Source organism: Larus michahellis, chromosome 2 (assembly GCF_964199755.1).
Source record: "Larus michahellis chromosome 2, bLarMic1.1, whole genome shotgun sequence".
NCBI lineage: Eukaryota > Metazoa > Chordata > Aves > Charadriiformes > Laridae > Larus > Larus michahellis.
This window is the reverse complement of record NC_133897.1, coordinates 131,786,102-131,803,279: the sequence shown is the minus strand read 5'-3', so window position 1 is coordinate 131,803,279 and position 17,178 is coordinate 131,786,102. Positions and strand designations below refer to the sequence as shown.

General features: G+C 42.1%; 1 protein-coding gene across 1 annotated transcript; it reads left to right on the top strand.

Moving 5' to 3' along the window:
* Positions 1-809: 809 nt before the first annotated feature.
* Positions 810-16,125, top strand: VCPIP1 (valosin containing protein interacting protein 1). Its single transcript, XM_074577173.1, has 3 exons — positions 810-3,653; positions 9,172-9,258; positions 12,335-16,125. Exons 1-3 carry the CDS (start codon positions 947-949, stop codon positions 13,204-13,206), a joined length of 3,666 nt encoding a protein of 1,221 aa, XP_074433274.1. The 5' UTR covers positions 810-946; the 3' UTR covers positions 13,207-16,125.
* The last annotated feature ends 1,053 nt before the right edge of the window (positions 16,126-17,178 follow it).

Below are 17,178 nucleotides of genomic sequence, written 5' to 3'. Positions count from 1 at the left end.
TGCCCAGGAAGCCCCCGGGGCTCACCCCCGCGCACTCAGGCCCTCCCTGGGCAGCAGCCGTGAGGCTCAGGCTGGGGCTCGGCTGCCATGCCCGGGCCCTGTCCGCCCTCCCTGCCCCTTTCTCTCAGCGTCCAACAGGCAACCCGGTGGAGCTCGGCCGGGCGGCGCCGTGAGGAGACGGAGCCCAAGCCGGGAGGACAAGGCCCGGCACCGAGCCCCCTCGGCTTCGGGCAGCGTGAGCAGCCGGCGTCCCCGGCTGCCTGTCCAGAGGTGACACGGGGCGGGTGGCCTTGCTCCAGCGTTCGTGCCGCCGGGGGTGGGGACGGGGACAGAAGAGAAATATCTACGTGGGGGTGTCCCCTTAAACACCGCAGCCGGCCCCTGCCCCGCGCCCTGGAAGAGGAAGCGCAACAGGCGCTCGCAAAGCGCCCTCGGCGCGTCCCTCCCGGCCCCCCCCGGCAGAAGACTACACTTCCCACAAGCCCCGCGGGGCCGGCCCGGCCCGGCCCGGCTCGACCCGCCCCCGCCCTCCCCTCTCCCGCCCGGCATCGCGGTCCCTGTAGTCTCCCCGCCCGCTGCCGCTCCCTTCCCCACGCAGGGCCGGGGCGGCGGACAAGACTACGACTCCCGACTATCCCCGCGGCGCCGCGCCTGCGCCCTCAGCGGGGAAGTGCGAGGGGCCGTTGCGCTGCGGGCAACGGCTGAGGCAGCGGAGAGGCTGTAAGCGGCGGCGCCGGCGGCTTCCGCGTTCGCCGGGGCGGGGCGGGGGGGCGAGCAGGCGGGGGTGGGGGCGAGGAGCGGCCCCGGCGGGAGGGCGCCGGGTGGATGGGCGGTTGGCGGCCGGCGGCGGTATCTGTCAGGCGGCGGCGTTCGGCCGGGGCGCAGGGGATGAGCCTGTGAGGGCGGAGGAGCGCGGGTGGGGGTGAAGCCCGGGCAGAGCGGAGCGATGTCTCAGCCGCAGCAGCAGCAACAGCCGCCGCCGCCGCCGCCACCGTCGCCTCAGCAGCAGCCGCAGCCGCCGCCACCGGCAGCCGCCAAGAAGCGGGACCGGCGCATCTTCTCCGGCACCTGCCCCGACCCCAAATGCCAGGCGCGGCTCTTCTTCCCGGCCCACGGGCCGCAGAGCGGCGGCAGCATCGAGTGCACGGACTGCGGGCAGCGCCACGAGCAGCGGCAGCTGCTGGCCGTGGAGGAGGTGACCGACCCCGACCTGGTGCTGCACAACCTGCTGCGGAACGCGCTGCTGGGCGTCAGCGGCGCCGGCCCCCCCCGCAGGAACACCGAGCTCGTCAAAGTCATGGGCCTCTCCAACTACCACTGCAAGCTCCTGGCCCCCATCCTGGCCCGCTACGGTATGGATAAGCAGACTGGCAAAGCCAAGCTCCTCACGGAGATGAACCAGGGAGACATCTTTGACTGCTCCCTCTTGGGTGACCGCGCCTTCCTCATTGAGCCCGAGCACGTTGAAACCATCGGTTATGGGAAGGACCGCTCCGGCAGCCTCATCTACCTGCACGACACCTTGGAAGACATCAAGAAGGCCAACAACAGTCAGGAGTGCCTCATTCCTGTCCATGTGGATGGAGATGGCCACTGCCTCGTCCACGCGGTCTCACGGGCGCTTGTTGGCAGAGAACTGTTCTGGCATGCTCTGCGAGAGAATCTAAAGAAGCATTTTGAGGAGAATCTGAGTCACTACAAGGCGCTTTTCCATGACTTTATTGATGCAGCAGAGTGGGAGGACATTATCAATGAATGTGACCCTTTGTTTGTTCCTCCAGAAGGTGTGCCAATGGGCCTTAGGAATATTCACATCTTTGGTCTGGCCAACGTGCTTCACCGGCCTATCATCCTGTTAGACTCATTAAGCGGAATGCGAAGCTCTGGAGATTATTCAGCGACGTTCCTCCCTGGTCTGGTACCCCTAGAAAAATGCATGGGAAAAGATGGCATGTTGAACAAGCCAATCTGCATTGCGTGGAGTAGCTCAGGACGTAACCATTATATTCCTCTAGTTGGAATAAAAGGTGCTGCTTTACCTAAACTGCCTAGGAAGCTACTTCCTAAAGCCTGGGGAGTTCCTCAAGACCTCATCAAAAAGTACATCAAGTTAGAGGAGGACGGTGGTTGTGTCATTGGAGGAGACAGAAGTTTGCAAGATAAGTACTTGATGAGGCTCGTTGCTGCGATGGAGGAGGTTTTCATGAGTAAACACGGTATCCACCCCAGTCTTGTAGCTGATGTACATCAGTATTTCTACAGAAGGACTGGTGTAATAGGAGTCCAGCCTGAAGAAGTCACCGCAGCTGCCAAAAAAGCAGTGATGGACAACCGCCTTCACAGGTGCCTCATCTGCGGGGCCCTTTCTGAGCATCATGTTCCTCCAGAGTGGCTGGCTCCTGGGGGGAAACTCTACAACCTGGCAAAAAGTACCCATGGCCAACTAAGGCCTGACAAAAATTACAGTTTTCCCCTGAACAGTTTGGTGTGTTCTTACAACCCTGCAAAGGATGTGCTGGTACCAGACTATAACCTGAGTAGTTTGACTGCTTGTAACTGGTGTCATGGTAACCTGGTGCGTCGTGTCAGAGAAGATGGATCTGTTTCGTATTTGGACGGAGACAGAACTAATACCAGGTCTACAGGTGGCAAATGTGGCTGTGGATTCAAGCACTACTGGGAAGGTAAAGAATACGATAATCTCCCTGAAGCTTTTCCTATTACTCTGGAGTGGGGTGGAAGAGTGGTGAGAGAGACAGTGTACTGGTTCCAGTATGAAAGCGACACATCTCTGAACAGCAATGTGTATGATGTCGCCATGAAACTTGTTACCAAGCACTTCCCTGGTGAATTTGGTAGTGAGATTCTTGTTCAGAAAGTTGTCAACACAATATTGCATCAAACTGCCAAAAAGAACCCTGATGATTATACCCCTGTAAATATCGATGGTGCTCACGCCCAAAGAGCTGATGATGTGCAGCAAGGACAAGAGTTAGAGTCACAACTTCCAACCAAAATTATTTTGACTGGACAGAAGACAAAAACTTTGCACAAGGAGGAACTGAATATGAGCAAAGCTGAAAGAACTATTCAGCAGAACATTGCAGACCAGGCTTCTGTAATGCAAAAACGGAAAAGTGAAAAATTGAAACAAGAGCATAAAGGCCAACCTAGGACTGCTTCTCCCGGGGCTGTTCGAGAGGGGCCATCATCTGCACCTGCTACACCAACAAAAACCCCGTATTCTCCAACATCTACAAAAGAAAAGAAAATTCGAATAACGACAAATGATGGGAGGCAGTCAATGCTTACCCTAAAGTGCACTACCACCTTCTTGGAACTACAGGAAAGCATAGCAAGAGAATTTAATATTCCTCCGTATTTGCAATGCATTCGCTATGGCTTTCCTCCTAAAGAGCTTCTGCCTCCCAAAGAAGGCATGGAAAATGAGCCCGTTCCTTTGCAGCATGGTGACAGGATTGCAATAGAAATCCTGAAAGGTAAGGAGGAAGGCAGGCAGTCTGCTTCAGCACACTCTGCCCGTCCCGTGAAGCATGAAGATGTTGCTGTGACTAGTAAAATCTCGTCGAAGGAACTGCAAGAGCAAGTTGATAAGGAGATGTATTCTCTCTGTCTTCTAGCAACATTAATGGGTAAGGCTGACTTCAAGTTATACTTTAAAATTGTATTTTTAAGTAGAAGATAACATTTTACAAAGCGTGGTTACATACATATCTTTTTTTTCCCTCACTTTCCTGTAACCATGGAGAAGGTTAGTTCCTTTATTCCTCTATTAGAGCATTAAATATGCTGTCAGTCATATGTTGAGTGTCATGACTTTTAGAAATATGTATACAAGATACTTGTTTTTAATTTGCTATAAAGTCCTCTTTTAAAAATTGCAGTTCAGAAGTTGTTGCGTTTCTTCTTCTGTCTGTCTCTCTAGCTGTTTTTCCTGCCTCTCATTAGGCACACATCTGATGTGTATGTGTGAGCTACATGCTCTCTTTTTTTCCTATGTTTCAGAAAATAAATTTAGAGCAGAGGTGAGAAGGGAACACTGAATGTCTTGCTCATTGGAAGTTTGAGGGCCAAATTATCACCTTTGTAGTAGGGTAGAGTCCTGCCATTTCTCCCCACAGGGAGTTGTGTTGGTTTAAGCAAATCAACACAACATTGTATCCTTAGCTAATCTGCTAATTTTAAGTGAAGATGTGGTCTTCTTGAAGAGCTGTGAAAAGTATTATTTCAGAATGTAAGCAGAGGAGAAACTGAAAGAAGCTAAACATGGATTTGAATCCCGAAGGTGGACATAGGGTTGCAGAGCTATGCTTATAAATTGTCAGCCACATAGATCTGACTAACTGTTAATAATTCAAGACAAAAGGACTTTTCTCAGGTGCCTGTGGTTTTTATTTTCTTATTTGGACTCGGGAGGCTTGGACCTTCATTTGTGTACTTTCTTCATCAGGTTTCACAGTTCTTGCTGCTTACTGGCAGGAAGCAGAACAGTAATTATCATACATTTAGCTCTATGAACCAGTTGAATAGTAATGTTTATAGGTTGGGTTTTTTTTTTTTTGTGGGCGACTTCTCTTTTGCTGGAGGGATTTGGTGTGGCTAAAGCATGTGATGTTTTAGAAACAAAACCATTACATAATCACAGAATGGTATGTCAGAAGTTCATCAAGCAGAACTTTGATTCTTTTCCGAGCCTAATTGTTTACTCCTGTGTCTCTCGCAAGATAGCATGCTGAATCACTAGCCACTAGTCACACTGACATTTACACCACAGTTCCAAAGTGCAGGAAAAGCTTAGGTTTAAAAGCTGTCTTAATTTTGAGATGAAGCTTAAGAGTCCTTTCCTGTTTGCAGGAAATATTCCTGAAAATGTAGTTATTGGCTTACAAAAAACTCTGAGAGGCTTTAAAAGTAGCTCAGTGACTTCAGTATTAAAGTGTCTCACTTTTTTAGAAGTATTTATAAGTCGTGAGCTGATCTTGTATTCAAGAATCAGTTTTTGTCTTTGACTTTCATTGCTGTTAGATTCTGCTTTCAAAGCACAGGTGAGAATAGAATTTACCTCACCCTTCTCTGACTGCATCCATTTTGCATTACTAATAGAAGTAAAAGTGTCAGCAAATGGTAAAGCAGCCAGTTATAACAACTTATGCAGCTACTGAATAAGATGCTATTTTTATATAATCACTTTACTCATCAGGACTTCATTTTCTTGCAAAGATACTTGCAGAAAAAATCTGGACAGTTGACTGTTTACAATTGTGATTTTTTTCAATGGGGAAACAAACTCTTAAGAAACTTTTTAAGTCCTTGCACTTTCTTAAAAGTGCTGGGGTGGCAGTTCCTCAAGGTGGTTTATTCAGCCTTTCTGGGACAAGAGGCTTCAGTGTTTCTCAGTGATGCTTCTGTAGGGCTAAGAACCAATGCTGCAAAGTTCCGAAGAATCGGCTTATCCTACACGCTTGTGCTGTAACTTTGTCCTGCTACAAGCAGTCATCTAATGCAGTCAGATTAGAACGTGTAGAAGGGGAATGCTATTGGAATAGCTCTCTGGGCCAGGCATGCTTTGCCTTTCCCCGTCCCCCCTCACAATGCCCATAGTGAAAGTGTGTCTTCAAACATCTGTAACTATTCATTCTACATGTTTAAAAGCTTTTCTTTCATACAGGGTCTCCAGTAGGCTGACTTTATGCTTCTTTCATATTTCAGTTACTAGAATTCTTTCTCTAGTCTCAGCTAGTTAACTTATTGAAATTTTAGACCATGTTCTTTACTTTTTATGTATATAACTTAAAAATAACCCTTGGGAAATTACATGCTGTAATTTCTGGACTATTTAGCTTTACAAAAAATCATGCATAATATGTTTTCTCCCCTATTTTTGTTTAGCTCAAGATACAGATTTCTATAAGGAAATAACTAAGGGAATTTTAATTTTACATTAACATAATTAAAACATTGTATCTTAAAACTGATTTTATATACATTCATGCAGAAGCATTCTGGATACATGCAAGCCAAGTATGAATCTATTTTGATCGGGTTTGTTTGCACTGATTAATTTGTCAGTGCACAAGAAATCAAAATACCCAGGTTTAAATTTAAGGTATTGATAACAGGATTTGTTCGGATTTAAACAGCTTGTTTTTAAGCCAGCTGTAGTTTCCTGTAACCTGTGTTTATTAACTGAGCTTTTGATTTGTTTTGCACTCCTGTGTGTCCTCTCTGCTGTATGAAGTGATGGTCTTGGGCTTCCACTGGCGTAGGTTAGCCTGAACCTGCTCTTTTTCAGCAGTGTATGAGGCATACTTGTGGGCAGGATAGTCTTCATTTGTTGTCACACCTTAGTGTTGTGGGGCTGAGGTCTGGTCTGAGGGAGTGCAGGGAACATCATCATGTAGTGTCTTGAGGGTGTTTTTTAGTCTAGCTAAATGATCACCCAAATTAACTTGTGACTATAAACATCTTACTCCCATGGTAAACAAAACCAAAACAAACAGTAAAACCCAACTAGCAACAAAAATGTGCAAACCTCAAATATAGTTTAGCTGAATCACACACACTACTTCATCTGACCTGGGAAAGTCCAGTTGTAATTGTGGGTTTTTTTGGTGTTCCAATCTGAGATCTCTTTATCAAAACAGCATAGTTAGTTTGTATTTCTTTCAGTGGCTGATGCTTTTGTTTTTTGAGCCCTGCTCTCCATACTTTTCTGCATGTAGTCCTTGTTAGTGTTGCATAAAAGGCTATCTAAACAATGATGCTTATCTGGTGCAAGGCTTGAAAATTCACGCTCAGAGTGAATAGGGAATCTTTCCTTGGAGAATGACACTAACATGTAAAACTGAACAACTTCTAGAAGCCTGGTGGTTGCCTTGTGGAAGGGAAGAAGGGAGCCCTTCAAATAAGAATGGGTTGCTAGATGCAGCAGTGTAGGAGTCCTTAGTATGGAGTCAGCCACTGCGTGGCTGCTGTCTTCCCAGGCTTTGGCGGACTGATGGCTGTATTCTGTTACTTATCAGTGTAGTGGTTACTTTGATTCCTGTGGGCAGTATTTAAACCATCAGGAAGACTTCAGCTTGCTGCTGCTTCAGGGGAAAATGAAGAGACAGCAGCAGTGATGCTCTGGAGCCATTGTGTACAGGGATGTGTATTTCAAAATGTAAATGAGAATAGGGATGCAGGGTAGCAGTGAACACCTTTTGAAATACCAAAAACTTGAGAGAGTGTTATTAGCAGTAATTGTCCTCCCTCCATACAGCTGTTTGAAGAAGAGGGAAAGCGGTGCCATTAGTGGGGAGGAGAAGAGAATGCTCCTTTTAAATTTTTTTATTTTAGTGGGTCAGTGAGAGCTGGAGAGGAGGTTCAAATTTATTAGTAAGTCAGTAGAGAGGAATTATCAGGATAAAGTCAAAAGACGAGACCTCTTTCTTCAGTAGATCATGGAAAATAAGAAAGACGAGTAGTTGGTTTTACTTGGATGTTCTTGCTAGGAAGTAAAGGCCAAATCTGTGAGTTTGATGTGCAAATGAATGCAATCAACCGAGCATATATGGTTCAAAGAAATGCATTTAAAATGAATCAGATTATGTAGATCTTCTGCCTTTAAAATGTCTTTAAAGACAAAACACATGAAGATGCGCTGTACCTTTTTATAGAGAACGGGGACTTGAATAACACCTGAAGTGGAGAGGTGACAGACAGAATCCTTCTAGTGGGGGGACAGACGAGCAGGGGAGTGTGCGGCGTCCCGTGCCTGTCAGGGAAGGGAAACAGAAAAGTCAGAGAGTGGCTTGAAGGGTTTCAAAGCGTAATGTAGCACATAATGTCACTGTCATGAGGGTGAAACACTTTCTCACCTGATATGGGTGGGATAGGAGAGTAGCCACAGTCACCTTGTGGGATGTGCAGTAAAGAAATGCAAGGAGGGATTTAGATGTGTCCTATATTCAGTATGGGGAAGCTATTAAAAATAACTTTTTGCTTTTATTTTGTTCTGAACAAGAACCAAGGAAATATTGGTGGGTGGCATTTTACAGCCTCACGTGCTGCAACTCTCTCTGTTCCAAGTAGTAAGCACATCCAGTTGACTTTAGTTGATGATTTACATTCTCCAATTTTAATAGAAAATTGAGAGACATGGTTATTGAGATTTTGATGCCTAAAGAAGGGTGCAGTTTCTATTTAAAGTATCTTTGTGTGTTCTCTGAATGTTTGATGTAAAGTGGGAAATGCAATTTTTTTCTGAATATGTATATATGCAGTAGTTGTTTCTGCATCAGGAGAACGTAATTCATCGGTACTTTTTGTTTGCACTACTTTGACGGCTGCATCACACGTTGCTTCTCTGAAGCAGGTAAGTGGTTAGTAAAATGAGGAAAGGGTAAAAGGTAAAAATGCAGATCTGAACTGATTCAGCAGGTGCTGTTAGGCCACTGATCTTCTGTCATTGTAACACAGTTTTTCTGTTCTTTACATTCCTTTCCTTACATAGTCTAGGCTTTTTCCCCCTTCTCAGTGGCATTTAAAGTTGTCACATTTCAATGCCATTTTTGGCACTTCTGAAAAATGCCAGTTACACAGGACTGCTGGCGCCTCACAGTTGGTATTTTGTTTGTAGCTCTCAAGAAAAGCAAGGTACAGGCGCAGCTTCTAACGCAGCTGCCTGTGTGGACGTTTGTATCTCAGCATAAAGTCTGCTGTATGGCAGCTGTGAAATTGAGATCTGATTTTTGAGACGGTGTAGGGATATGGAATCGAGGTTTTAATGTGCAAGGATATGCGCTTGAATTTTGGAAGTGTGTTAGTCATTTCCTAGTTTTATGTTGAAAGGATGGGTAGGAGAGGGATGGAGACTTTTGTGTAGGGCCTGGCAAAGGACCAGGAGCTGCAGCTTGGATCAAATCAAATTTGGGAACGTTTGTACTGGAACATGTAGGATAATTGACTGCAGACAGTGGTATGTTTTCCTGAAAGTTTCTCAGTGTCCTGGGCTCCTGCTCTGTAAATTTACATTAAAAATTCAAATTCTTAATTGCATAGAAGAGAGTGGGGATTCAGCATTTAATTCAGAGAGTTACATTTTCAGCCATTGTCTATAATGTTAAAATACAACTGTTTAATTCAAATGATTGTGCTTGATATTTACAGGAGAAGATGTTTGGTCTTACGCAAAGGGGCTTCCCCAATTGTTTCAGCAGGGTGGAGTGTTCTACAGCATAATGAAGAAAACCACAGGTATATTTTGGTTTTGCTTTTATCCCTTCCTTCCTCTGTTTTCAAATATTAAAATTGAAAATTGGTATTGAATCACTTGTAACCATAAATATATTTTTATTTTATTACCATGGAACATTTTCATAATATTTTAAAACTCCTTATGCTCCCTCAGAGAGCCTAAGACTAGGGAATCTAAGACTAGTTCATTCAACTTAAATCTCTTCTTTTCTGAAACTTTCTCTACAAACATACATCTCCATTTAAACTTCCTGAATTGTACAAACAACTTCAGTAAGTGAACTGATTTCCGCCCCCCCCCCCCCCCCCCCCCCCCCCCGCAAAGATCAAACAAAGAGAAGACCATGCAACCTATTCCTGTTACACTTTAAAACACTTACTGGGTAAGCAGTTCGTCTTTCTAATGTGCTTCTTAGTAGATATTTTTTACAGGGGTACTGCATGTTTTAAATTTAAATGGTTGGTTAAATTTGTCTTTTGTATTCCTAAGATTATTGTTCAATGGCAAAGCTTATCCATCCCCTTCTTGCATTGATAAATGTTACGTCTTGGACTACGTGCAGAATAACCAAGCAAGTAGTTAGAGTTTATTTGATTTTTTTTTTTTAGATGGCTTTACAAATACAACCTGCAAAGAATGACATCTATTTCTTTAGAGAAGAAAGTGCTATTCAGTTATTTTCTCCCATTTAAAATTTATTTTCTTATTGAAGTCTTTGCATTCATATTTTAGTTCTTGTGGTTTAATCTATAATAATGATTCCTTTGCTGCTTTCTTACTGTTTGATTTCTTCTTAGGCAGTTTCATCAACCTTAACTTAATCTTGATTATTTCTGGAAACAGGTATTTTACCACGTAATTTCTGTTCTATTTGCAGTAATTAAAATGCGTGGTATACTCAATGCCCACTACCTCTCACTGAATTATTAGCCTGAGTAATAGAATTAGCATGCAAGTGTCTTATAGCAGATTTGTTTCCTTTTAGTTTTCTTTCTTTTACTATGCTTGTACAATAGAGACTGGTGAATTTCTTGTGGCAAGTGAATTAGCCTAAACAGTGCCTGATGGAAGGGAAATTCTGGACCGATTAATGACTAGCCAGAGTTGAGAACCTGAAATGAATTCTAGGGATTTTAACCCAGCTGGTCGTTAATTCACAGAAAACACCTGACTTCAAAGTCATTTTTGCCAACTGACAATATAAGAACTAGGGCTATGGGAGGTGATGTTCAAATTCTGAATTTGAACATCATTGCATTTCACTGTGTGCAGTTATTTTGCGTTACCTTGGTAGGTAGAATTATTATTTCAGCATTAACGTATTTTTATGATTCTAATATTTTATGAACTGCTAAATCTCCACATTAAACAATTACAGAGTGCAATAATCTAACTATTTTTTTCTTTCAAAGAAGCTCCTTACCTGTTTGTAATATTTTAGTTAGTGTAATAATGCACCTATTATACTGAACATTTGGAACAAAGCTTCCTATCAAGTGTAGGTACTGTTAATCAATTGAAATTTGATTTAGTAGATCTTGTTTAAGATCTTATTTTGAGATTTCAGGATTGCAATTTCAGAGGCAGTTTTGGTCTATTGTAGAAGGTATTACAGCTCCCTCTTTGGCAAATTAAGGTTGAGTTGGTAAATTATGTAGTTAAAATATGTTCTTCGGCCTAAGTAGATGGATAGGTGTTTGGGGTTAAACTTTGTGAGTTGTGGCTGTTTGGTTGTTGGTTCCCACGGTTATGTAAAGAAAGGAGCTAAGCGTCTGAAGTTCTCAAAATAAAATCTCATCTGTAGATTCTCTGCAACTGTAAAAGTGTGTGAATCAGAAGCGTGGGGAATGAGTGAGTGGTCAGTTGGTTCATCAGTTTAAAAACTGTTTAATAACGTTCCAAATTATGAGTGACCTTTTTCATTGATGCCCAGAATACTTGTTTTGACAAGTTATTTGATAACACAGAAGTAGGATTTGCTGGTTGTGTTTCTTCCCTTCAGCATAATTTCTGGTGGTTTTCTTCAAGAATTGTAAGAGAATATGAGGAAAAATCCCATTCATTTACCTATTCCTGGCACTTATTAAAAAGTGTTTTGTTTTGTTTTTTAATTGTAGCTCTCCTTGCATAGCTGATAGAACTGAAGAGAGCTAGTTGTTGCAGCCAAGTTTTCATCTGCAGGTAGCTTTTTAACTCGGAGATAGCCATCAACCACTGAAGTGGTACCTTACTGCTTTCACCACAACCTGTATGGGACAGAGCTGGAAGAGTTATTTTGTATTTTATGATAATAAACTGGAAAACCGAATGTTGCCCATTTTTGACACAGAGCAGCTTCAGAACTTAAATTTGTCTACTGAAATCTCAGTTTTAGCAGATCGGTCAAATTGTAAGGGGGACAATGAAACAAACAGCAGATCAAAAATATTACGCCACATATTTGTTTTGTAAAGGCTAATGATTATGATCTCCAGGACTACTAAACATAGTAAGCTTGAAACACTTTTGTTTATCTAGTAACACTTCCTCTCTGAGAAGAAGACAAATAGCAAATTTGAAATTCCTCAGGCTCAGCAGCAGTTGTACACCCTGAAATCGTACTACAGTTTTAACTAGTGTGGAAGTGGTCTTAAATAGTACTTCTCCAGATAGGCAGTGATTTCAAATGTGCTCTTTGGCAGTGTTCTGGGGGTTGGCTGGTTTGTTTTTTGTGTGGTTTTGGGGCGGGTGGTGATAGTGATGGGGTTTGGCTTATTTTGTGTTACTGCAAGCATATACTATTTCTTTAACTTCTATTGTATTAGAACTGCAACTCCCAGCAAGGTGGTTATTTTATCTGGTAAGTTCTGTCTCTTCATTAGAGACACCATAGAAGGCAGCAGCATTTTAGGGGTATGCTGTGATTGCTATCATATGGCATACAAGTCTGAATTGTTTTTCTCCCACAATAGTAAGTTTCAGTGTGTTCATTTTTACATACGTGATGCAATAAGTTTTAAATACAATAATTACTGTGTATTCAGAGCATGCTTTAAAATATGTTAGCACTTTGAATAACTTTTTCTATCTTCCTAGGTTTGGCTGATGGCAAGCACTGTACTTTTCCACATCTGCCTGGTAAAAACTTTGTGTACAATGCAGCAGAAGACAGATTAGAGCTGTGTGTGGATGCTGCTGGGCACTTTCCTATTGGTCCTGATGTTGAAGAGTTGGTTAAAGAGGCCTTAAGTCAAGTGCGAGCAGAAGCTACTTCAAGAAGCCGGGAAGCAAGTCCTTCACATGGAATGCTGAAGCTGGGTAGTGGTGGAGTAGTGAAAAAGAAATCTGAACAACTACATAACATAACTGCGTTTCAAGGAAAGGGCCATTCCCTAGGAACTGCATCCAGTAGTCAACAGCATGATCAAAGAGCCAGGGAAACACCACTTTTAAGAAAGCATAGCACAGAAACGGACTTCAGTCCTTCTGCTAAAATTGAGCCTTCTGTATTCACAGCTGCCTCTGGTAACAGTGAGCTTATCCGAATTGCGCCGGGAGTTGTGACAATGAGAGACAGCAGGCAGCTTGACCCCACTTTGATTGAGGCACAGAGAAAAAAGTTGCAGGAAATGGTCTCTTCTATTCAGGCTTCAATGGATAGACATTTGCGGGATCAGAATACAGAGCAGTCAGCATCAGTTGATCTATCTCCAAGAAAAGTAGAGGCAGCGAGTTCAACTGCTAAAACTGGGAGCTTTCAGGCTGGCTTGCCCGAATCGTTCTCTGCACCAGGTGGTACTGAACACTTGAATACCGAATCAACTGATGGTAATGTGGTGAATTCTGTGGGAACAACATTCCCTGCAAGGTCTAAAGCACAAAAGGGAAATTCTGTTGAGGAGCTTGAGGAGATGGATAGTCAAGATGCAGGAATCACTAATACAACTGAGCCAATGGATCACTCTTGATAGGTTAAATCTAATAAGGGTAGAAGAAATTACTGTTCAAATGTTTATTGGCTGGGCCACACAAAGTGATTAGTTATTAAATCTTGTATGTATGTCAAAGATTATATCATCTTATTCGGTGCATGATAAGCGTGTGATTGGCAATAGCTTTCAATATTACCATACTGCTGCCCAGGCTGGCTCTGTTACCTGTAAATTAGTTATTAGGAAATGCACTGAGATGAATATCTGCTGTAAATGTGGGTTCTTGAAAACTCTTTGTAATTTTGAATTCCTTAAAAGTCTTAAAATTTAAGCCCATGCAACGTTCTTACCATGCTAGTTTAAGGTTACTGGAAAGGCTAGAACAGGCAAAACTAGAAACATGACAAAGTTAATCGTGTCCCAGGTACTTAATTCCATTCAAAAATACACTATAAACATGAATTATACATAAATTTCAAAAAGCAAATGAAACCAAATTTCTGCTAAATTTGATAATGCAGCATATACAGTGTTTTAATTACATTGTGCTGGCACTTCCTCCGATTTAAAAACTTTTTTATTCATACAGCTGTATACGCTTGTCAGAAATCTTGGAATAAGTGTAACTTTAGTAAACTCTCTAATTTCTGCATATTGTCAGTTTAAGCAAGTTAGAAAAAAGGCTACTTAGTGTATGATGAAGATAAAGTGAATGTGGTGTGGTTATGCATGGCTGTCTGAGCCAACACAACCATTTTGGTGCTCTGTTAGTAAGTGATAGCATGTTTTTATTTCCTCCCAAATACTGAGCCGGTCAGATGTTGTGCAACTTTTAATACAACTACAGGAGAGAAGAAGTTGGCAATTGAAAGAAACAACAAATGTTCAATGGCAAGTCCGTTTCTTTGAAAAGACTTTGATTGCTAGCATTGGTTAGTAATGGCAAAAATTAAATAACAGCTGTCCTCTTCAGAGCAAATTAACAATTTATTGGAAGGAAATGACTCTCTAACATACATTATCCTAAAGTGTTCTGTGATAATTGAGCTTTTGGAAGCTTACTGTTTACTCCGTGGAAACAAGGAATACATGCCCACCTCTATTAGCTTCACTTTAGTTTGCGATGCAGATTTCCCTGCGTCAGTGATAATATAGCTGGTATCCAATTAAGTAGCGTGTTCATCAGCCCTGCAGTGCTAGTTCTTAAGACACAGCCATTGTGCTTGCTCCCTAAGGATGGAATGTGTATCTGATACTGCACTTTGCTTCCTATCTTCATAGTCCTACTTAAGTGCACTATTGTTGCTTCCTCTAATGGTACAATAACATTGAATGGATGAAAGATGTTAATACAGCTTCAAAGGAATTAAGAGCATTTAAATATTGAAGTCTGTGTTTGTGCACATGTGGGTTTTTAGCAGTTCGCAAATGTTGTTTGTATTGTATATGTTTATATTCAGAAAAGTCTCCTCACTTTTTACATTTCTAATCACTTAAACAGTTCTAAGCATTAGTATGGTAAAACGTCCCATGAGGGAGGATTTATTTTTGTATGTAAAAATTAACTGAAGCAAGTAACTTAAAGAATAGCCCCCGTTTTGTCAAAGTAGATTAAAATGCCTCTGTTGGTTAACTTTTTATGTAGAGGGAATAAATATTTTATGATTTAGGACACTACTTATAGGTTAAAAAATAAGAATCACCTTTTCACAGATAAATGAAAAAATTTTAAGATCTCAAATTGCTAACCTGTAAGTTGGCAATTTGGAAGCTTGGAATGTATGAGGTAATTTGGCTCAGCAGAACTGACCTTGCTGATGCACTGATTAACTGGCAGGGCTTATTCAATGAGAAACAGGATGCACATGCAGCAGCTGGAAGCCTGCCACGACTTCTGAAAACACTTAGTCTCCCATGAATCAGTCTGGCTGTCTGAAGGCTACTTCTATATAGAAAATGTTGAGGAGAGGCTTGTGCTTTGTCACAGTGTGAGGTTGAGAAAAGTATAGCAGTGGCATGTTCCTGGGAAGGAGTTCAAGTCAAGAGAGGCTGAGGGGGAGGAATCTCCTGGATCTCTTGCATTTTAGACAAGGTAACTATCACTTAGACACTTTTAACCTTTTCTTTAGAAAAATAAGTCTTCCTTGTCTGAAAAAAAATATGGGCAGTATATATGAGAGAATCCTAAGTTTGAAAGAAATTGAAATATTTGTTGCACGTCATCCTTATTTCAAGGGAAGATGCTTCCTTCTTTCATGCCTTTCTGATAAGACTACAGAAGTTTGTGTGCCTTTTACTGTGTAAAGAGGAAGGCTTGGTTTAAGTTTGACACACTTCCCATTTTAGCAGTAGTTTGACATTTTCCTTCTTATCTAAATAGAAATAGACACAGATAATAGCTCTGTTTGAGTCACCCTTAGTGTCATCTTGGGTCCACTCAAGTCACGTAGATCAGAACTCTCTAGTTCCTAAAGCAAACTGGTCTCAAAAAGGTATGGCAAAATGGTGTAAAAATCACAAGATCCACTGATGTGAATTGCTCTGGTGTAAAGCAGGATTGTGCATATTTCTTTGCAGTGTTCTTATTTCACGTAGCTTTCTCATGCGTTTAAATATCAATGTTTTTGAGAAAGATGGCTTTTGATACTCTCAAGTGAAGCTAAACTTCATCTACATGCCCGTGAGATGTGTAACTGTACAGGAGAAGTGAAATAAAGAACACTGAAGTGTAAGTTCGAACAGATTTTTTTCATTTGATTGCTAGCAGTGGGTACAAATGTAAGTTGAGGCAAAAGTGCGTGCCTGTCTTAGGAGCACCCATGTGCTTGTTAAATTTCCCTGTCAGAGTCAGGAAAATGGTGGTGGGGTACAAGGGCAGGGAAGATGTTGACTCATTGTGGATGTGAAGCCGTGTCAATAGGACTTCTCAAATAACGTGAAGAGTGTCCCTTTCTCAAAAAAAAACAAAACAAACAAAAAAAAAAACCAAAACCCACCCTAATTTTTTGATACCAAATTGCCTGTGAACAGAGGCTGTGGCTCTCAATTCTTTTTGAGTACCTGCCTTGATTACTTTCTTGGCTAGGGGCCGACCACCTTCTACACAGTGTCTCATGGCAAAGATGACTTAAATTACTTGAAAATCCTAAACTTTACTATGGGTGTGTATGTATAACCTAAATGAAAGATGATTAATGAAAATACAGGCCCAGTACAAAAAAAAAAGGGGGGGTGTGAGGGGGGAGAATGAACTAGATTGCTGATGAGCATATGGGAAACCTCAGGAAAACAGATCAGTTTTCCAGGCGAATGCAAGATTTTTACTGCTTCAAATGGCTGGGTGCGTAGTAAGGTTGACTTTTTGATAGTGCTGTTTCTCTGTGAATTGTTTGCATTTTAGCGAGGGGAAAATAAACAGCCGCTTTTCAAATGAAATCACATGAATACATTTGGGATGTCTTCACTGTTCTAGTCACAAAACAGCAATGTATATTGTTGGGTTTGGGAATCCCGTATAGTTTACTAGTCTTCTGATAGATGCAAAATGTGAGCTAGGCATTGCCTCCGACGGAATGCTCTAGCAGTGTCACAGAGACACGGTGTCACAAGGCTGGACGCTAACAACCCTGTACAACAGGCACACTTTCAAGACCGAAATGCTTCATTTAGAATCTTTCAAAAAGTAGAATCTATTGTCACTGTCACGAAGTTAGCAGAGTTGCTTGCTACTTTTTCAATGCGCTGAAAATGCCAGATAATAAACTTCATAGTCTGCTTACGATTGGGAGAGCGATGCTCAATCTGAAATGTATGAAAAATTAATGATTTAAGATGCCACTGTTATCTCTGCATTTGTTTGGCTCCCATTTTCAAATAGCAGAATCTACATGCTTTTGTAAAATAATAACAATATGAAGTTGATCCTTCTGTTAAAAAAGCCACAGCGGTAAGTGGTTTCTTTGTTTTGCTTGTGGATATCAGTTTAGCTTCTTAAATTGAAGAAATTGC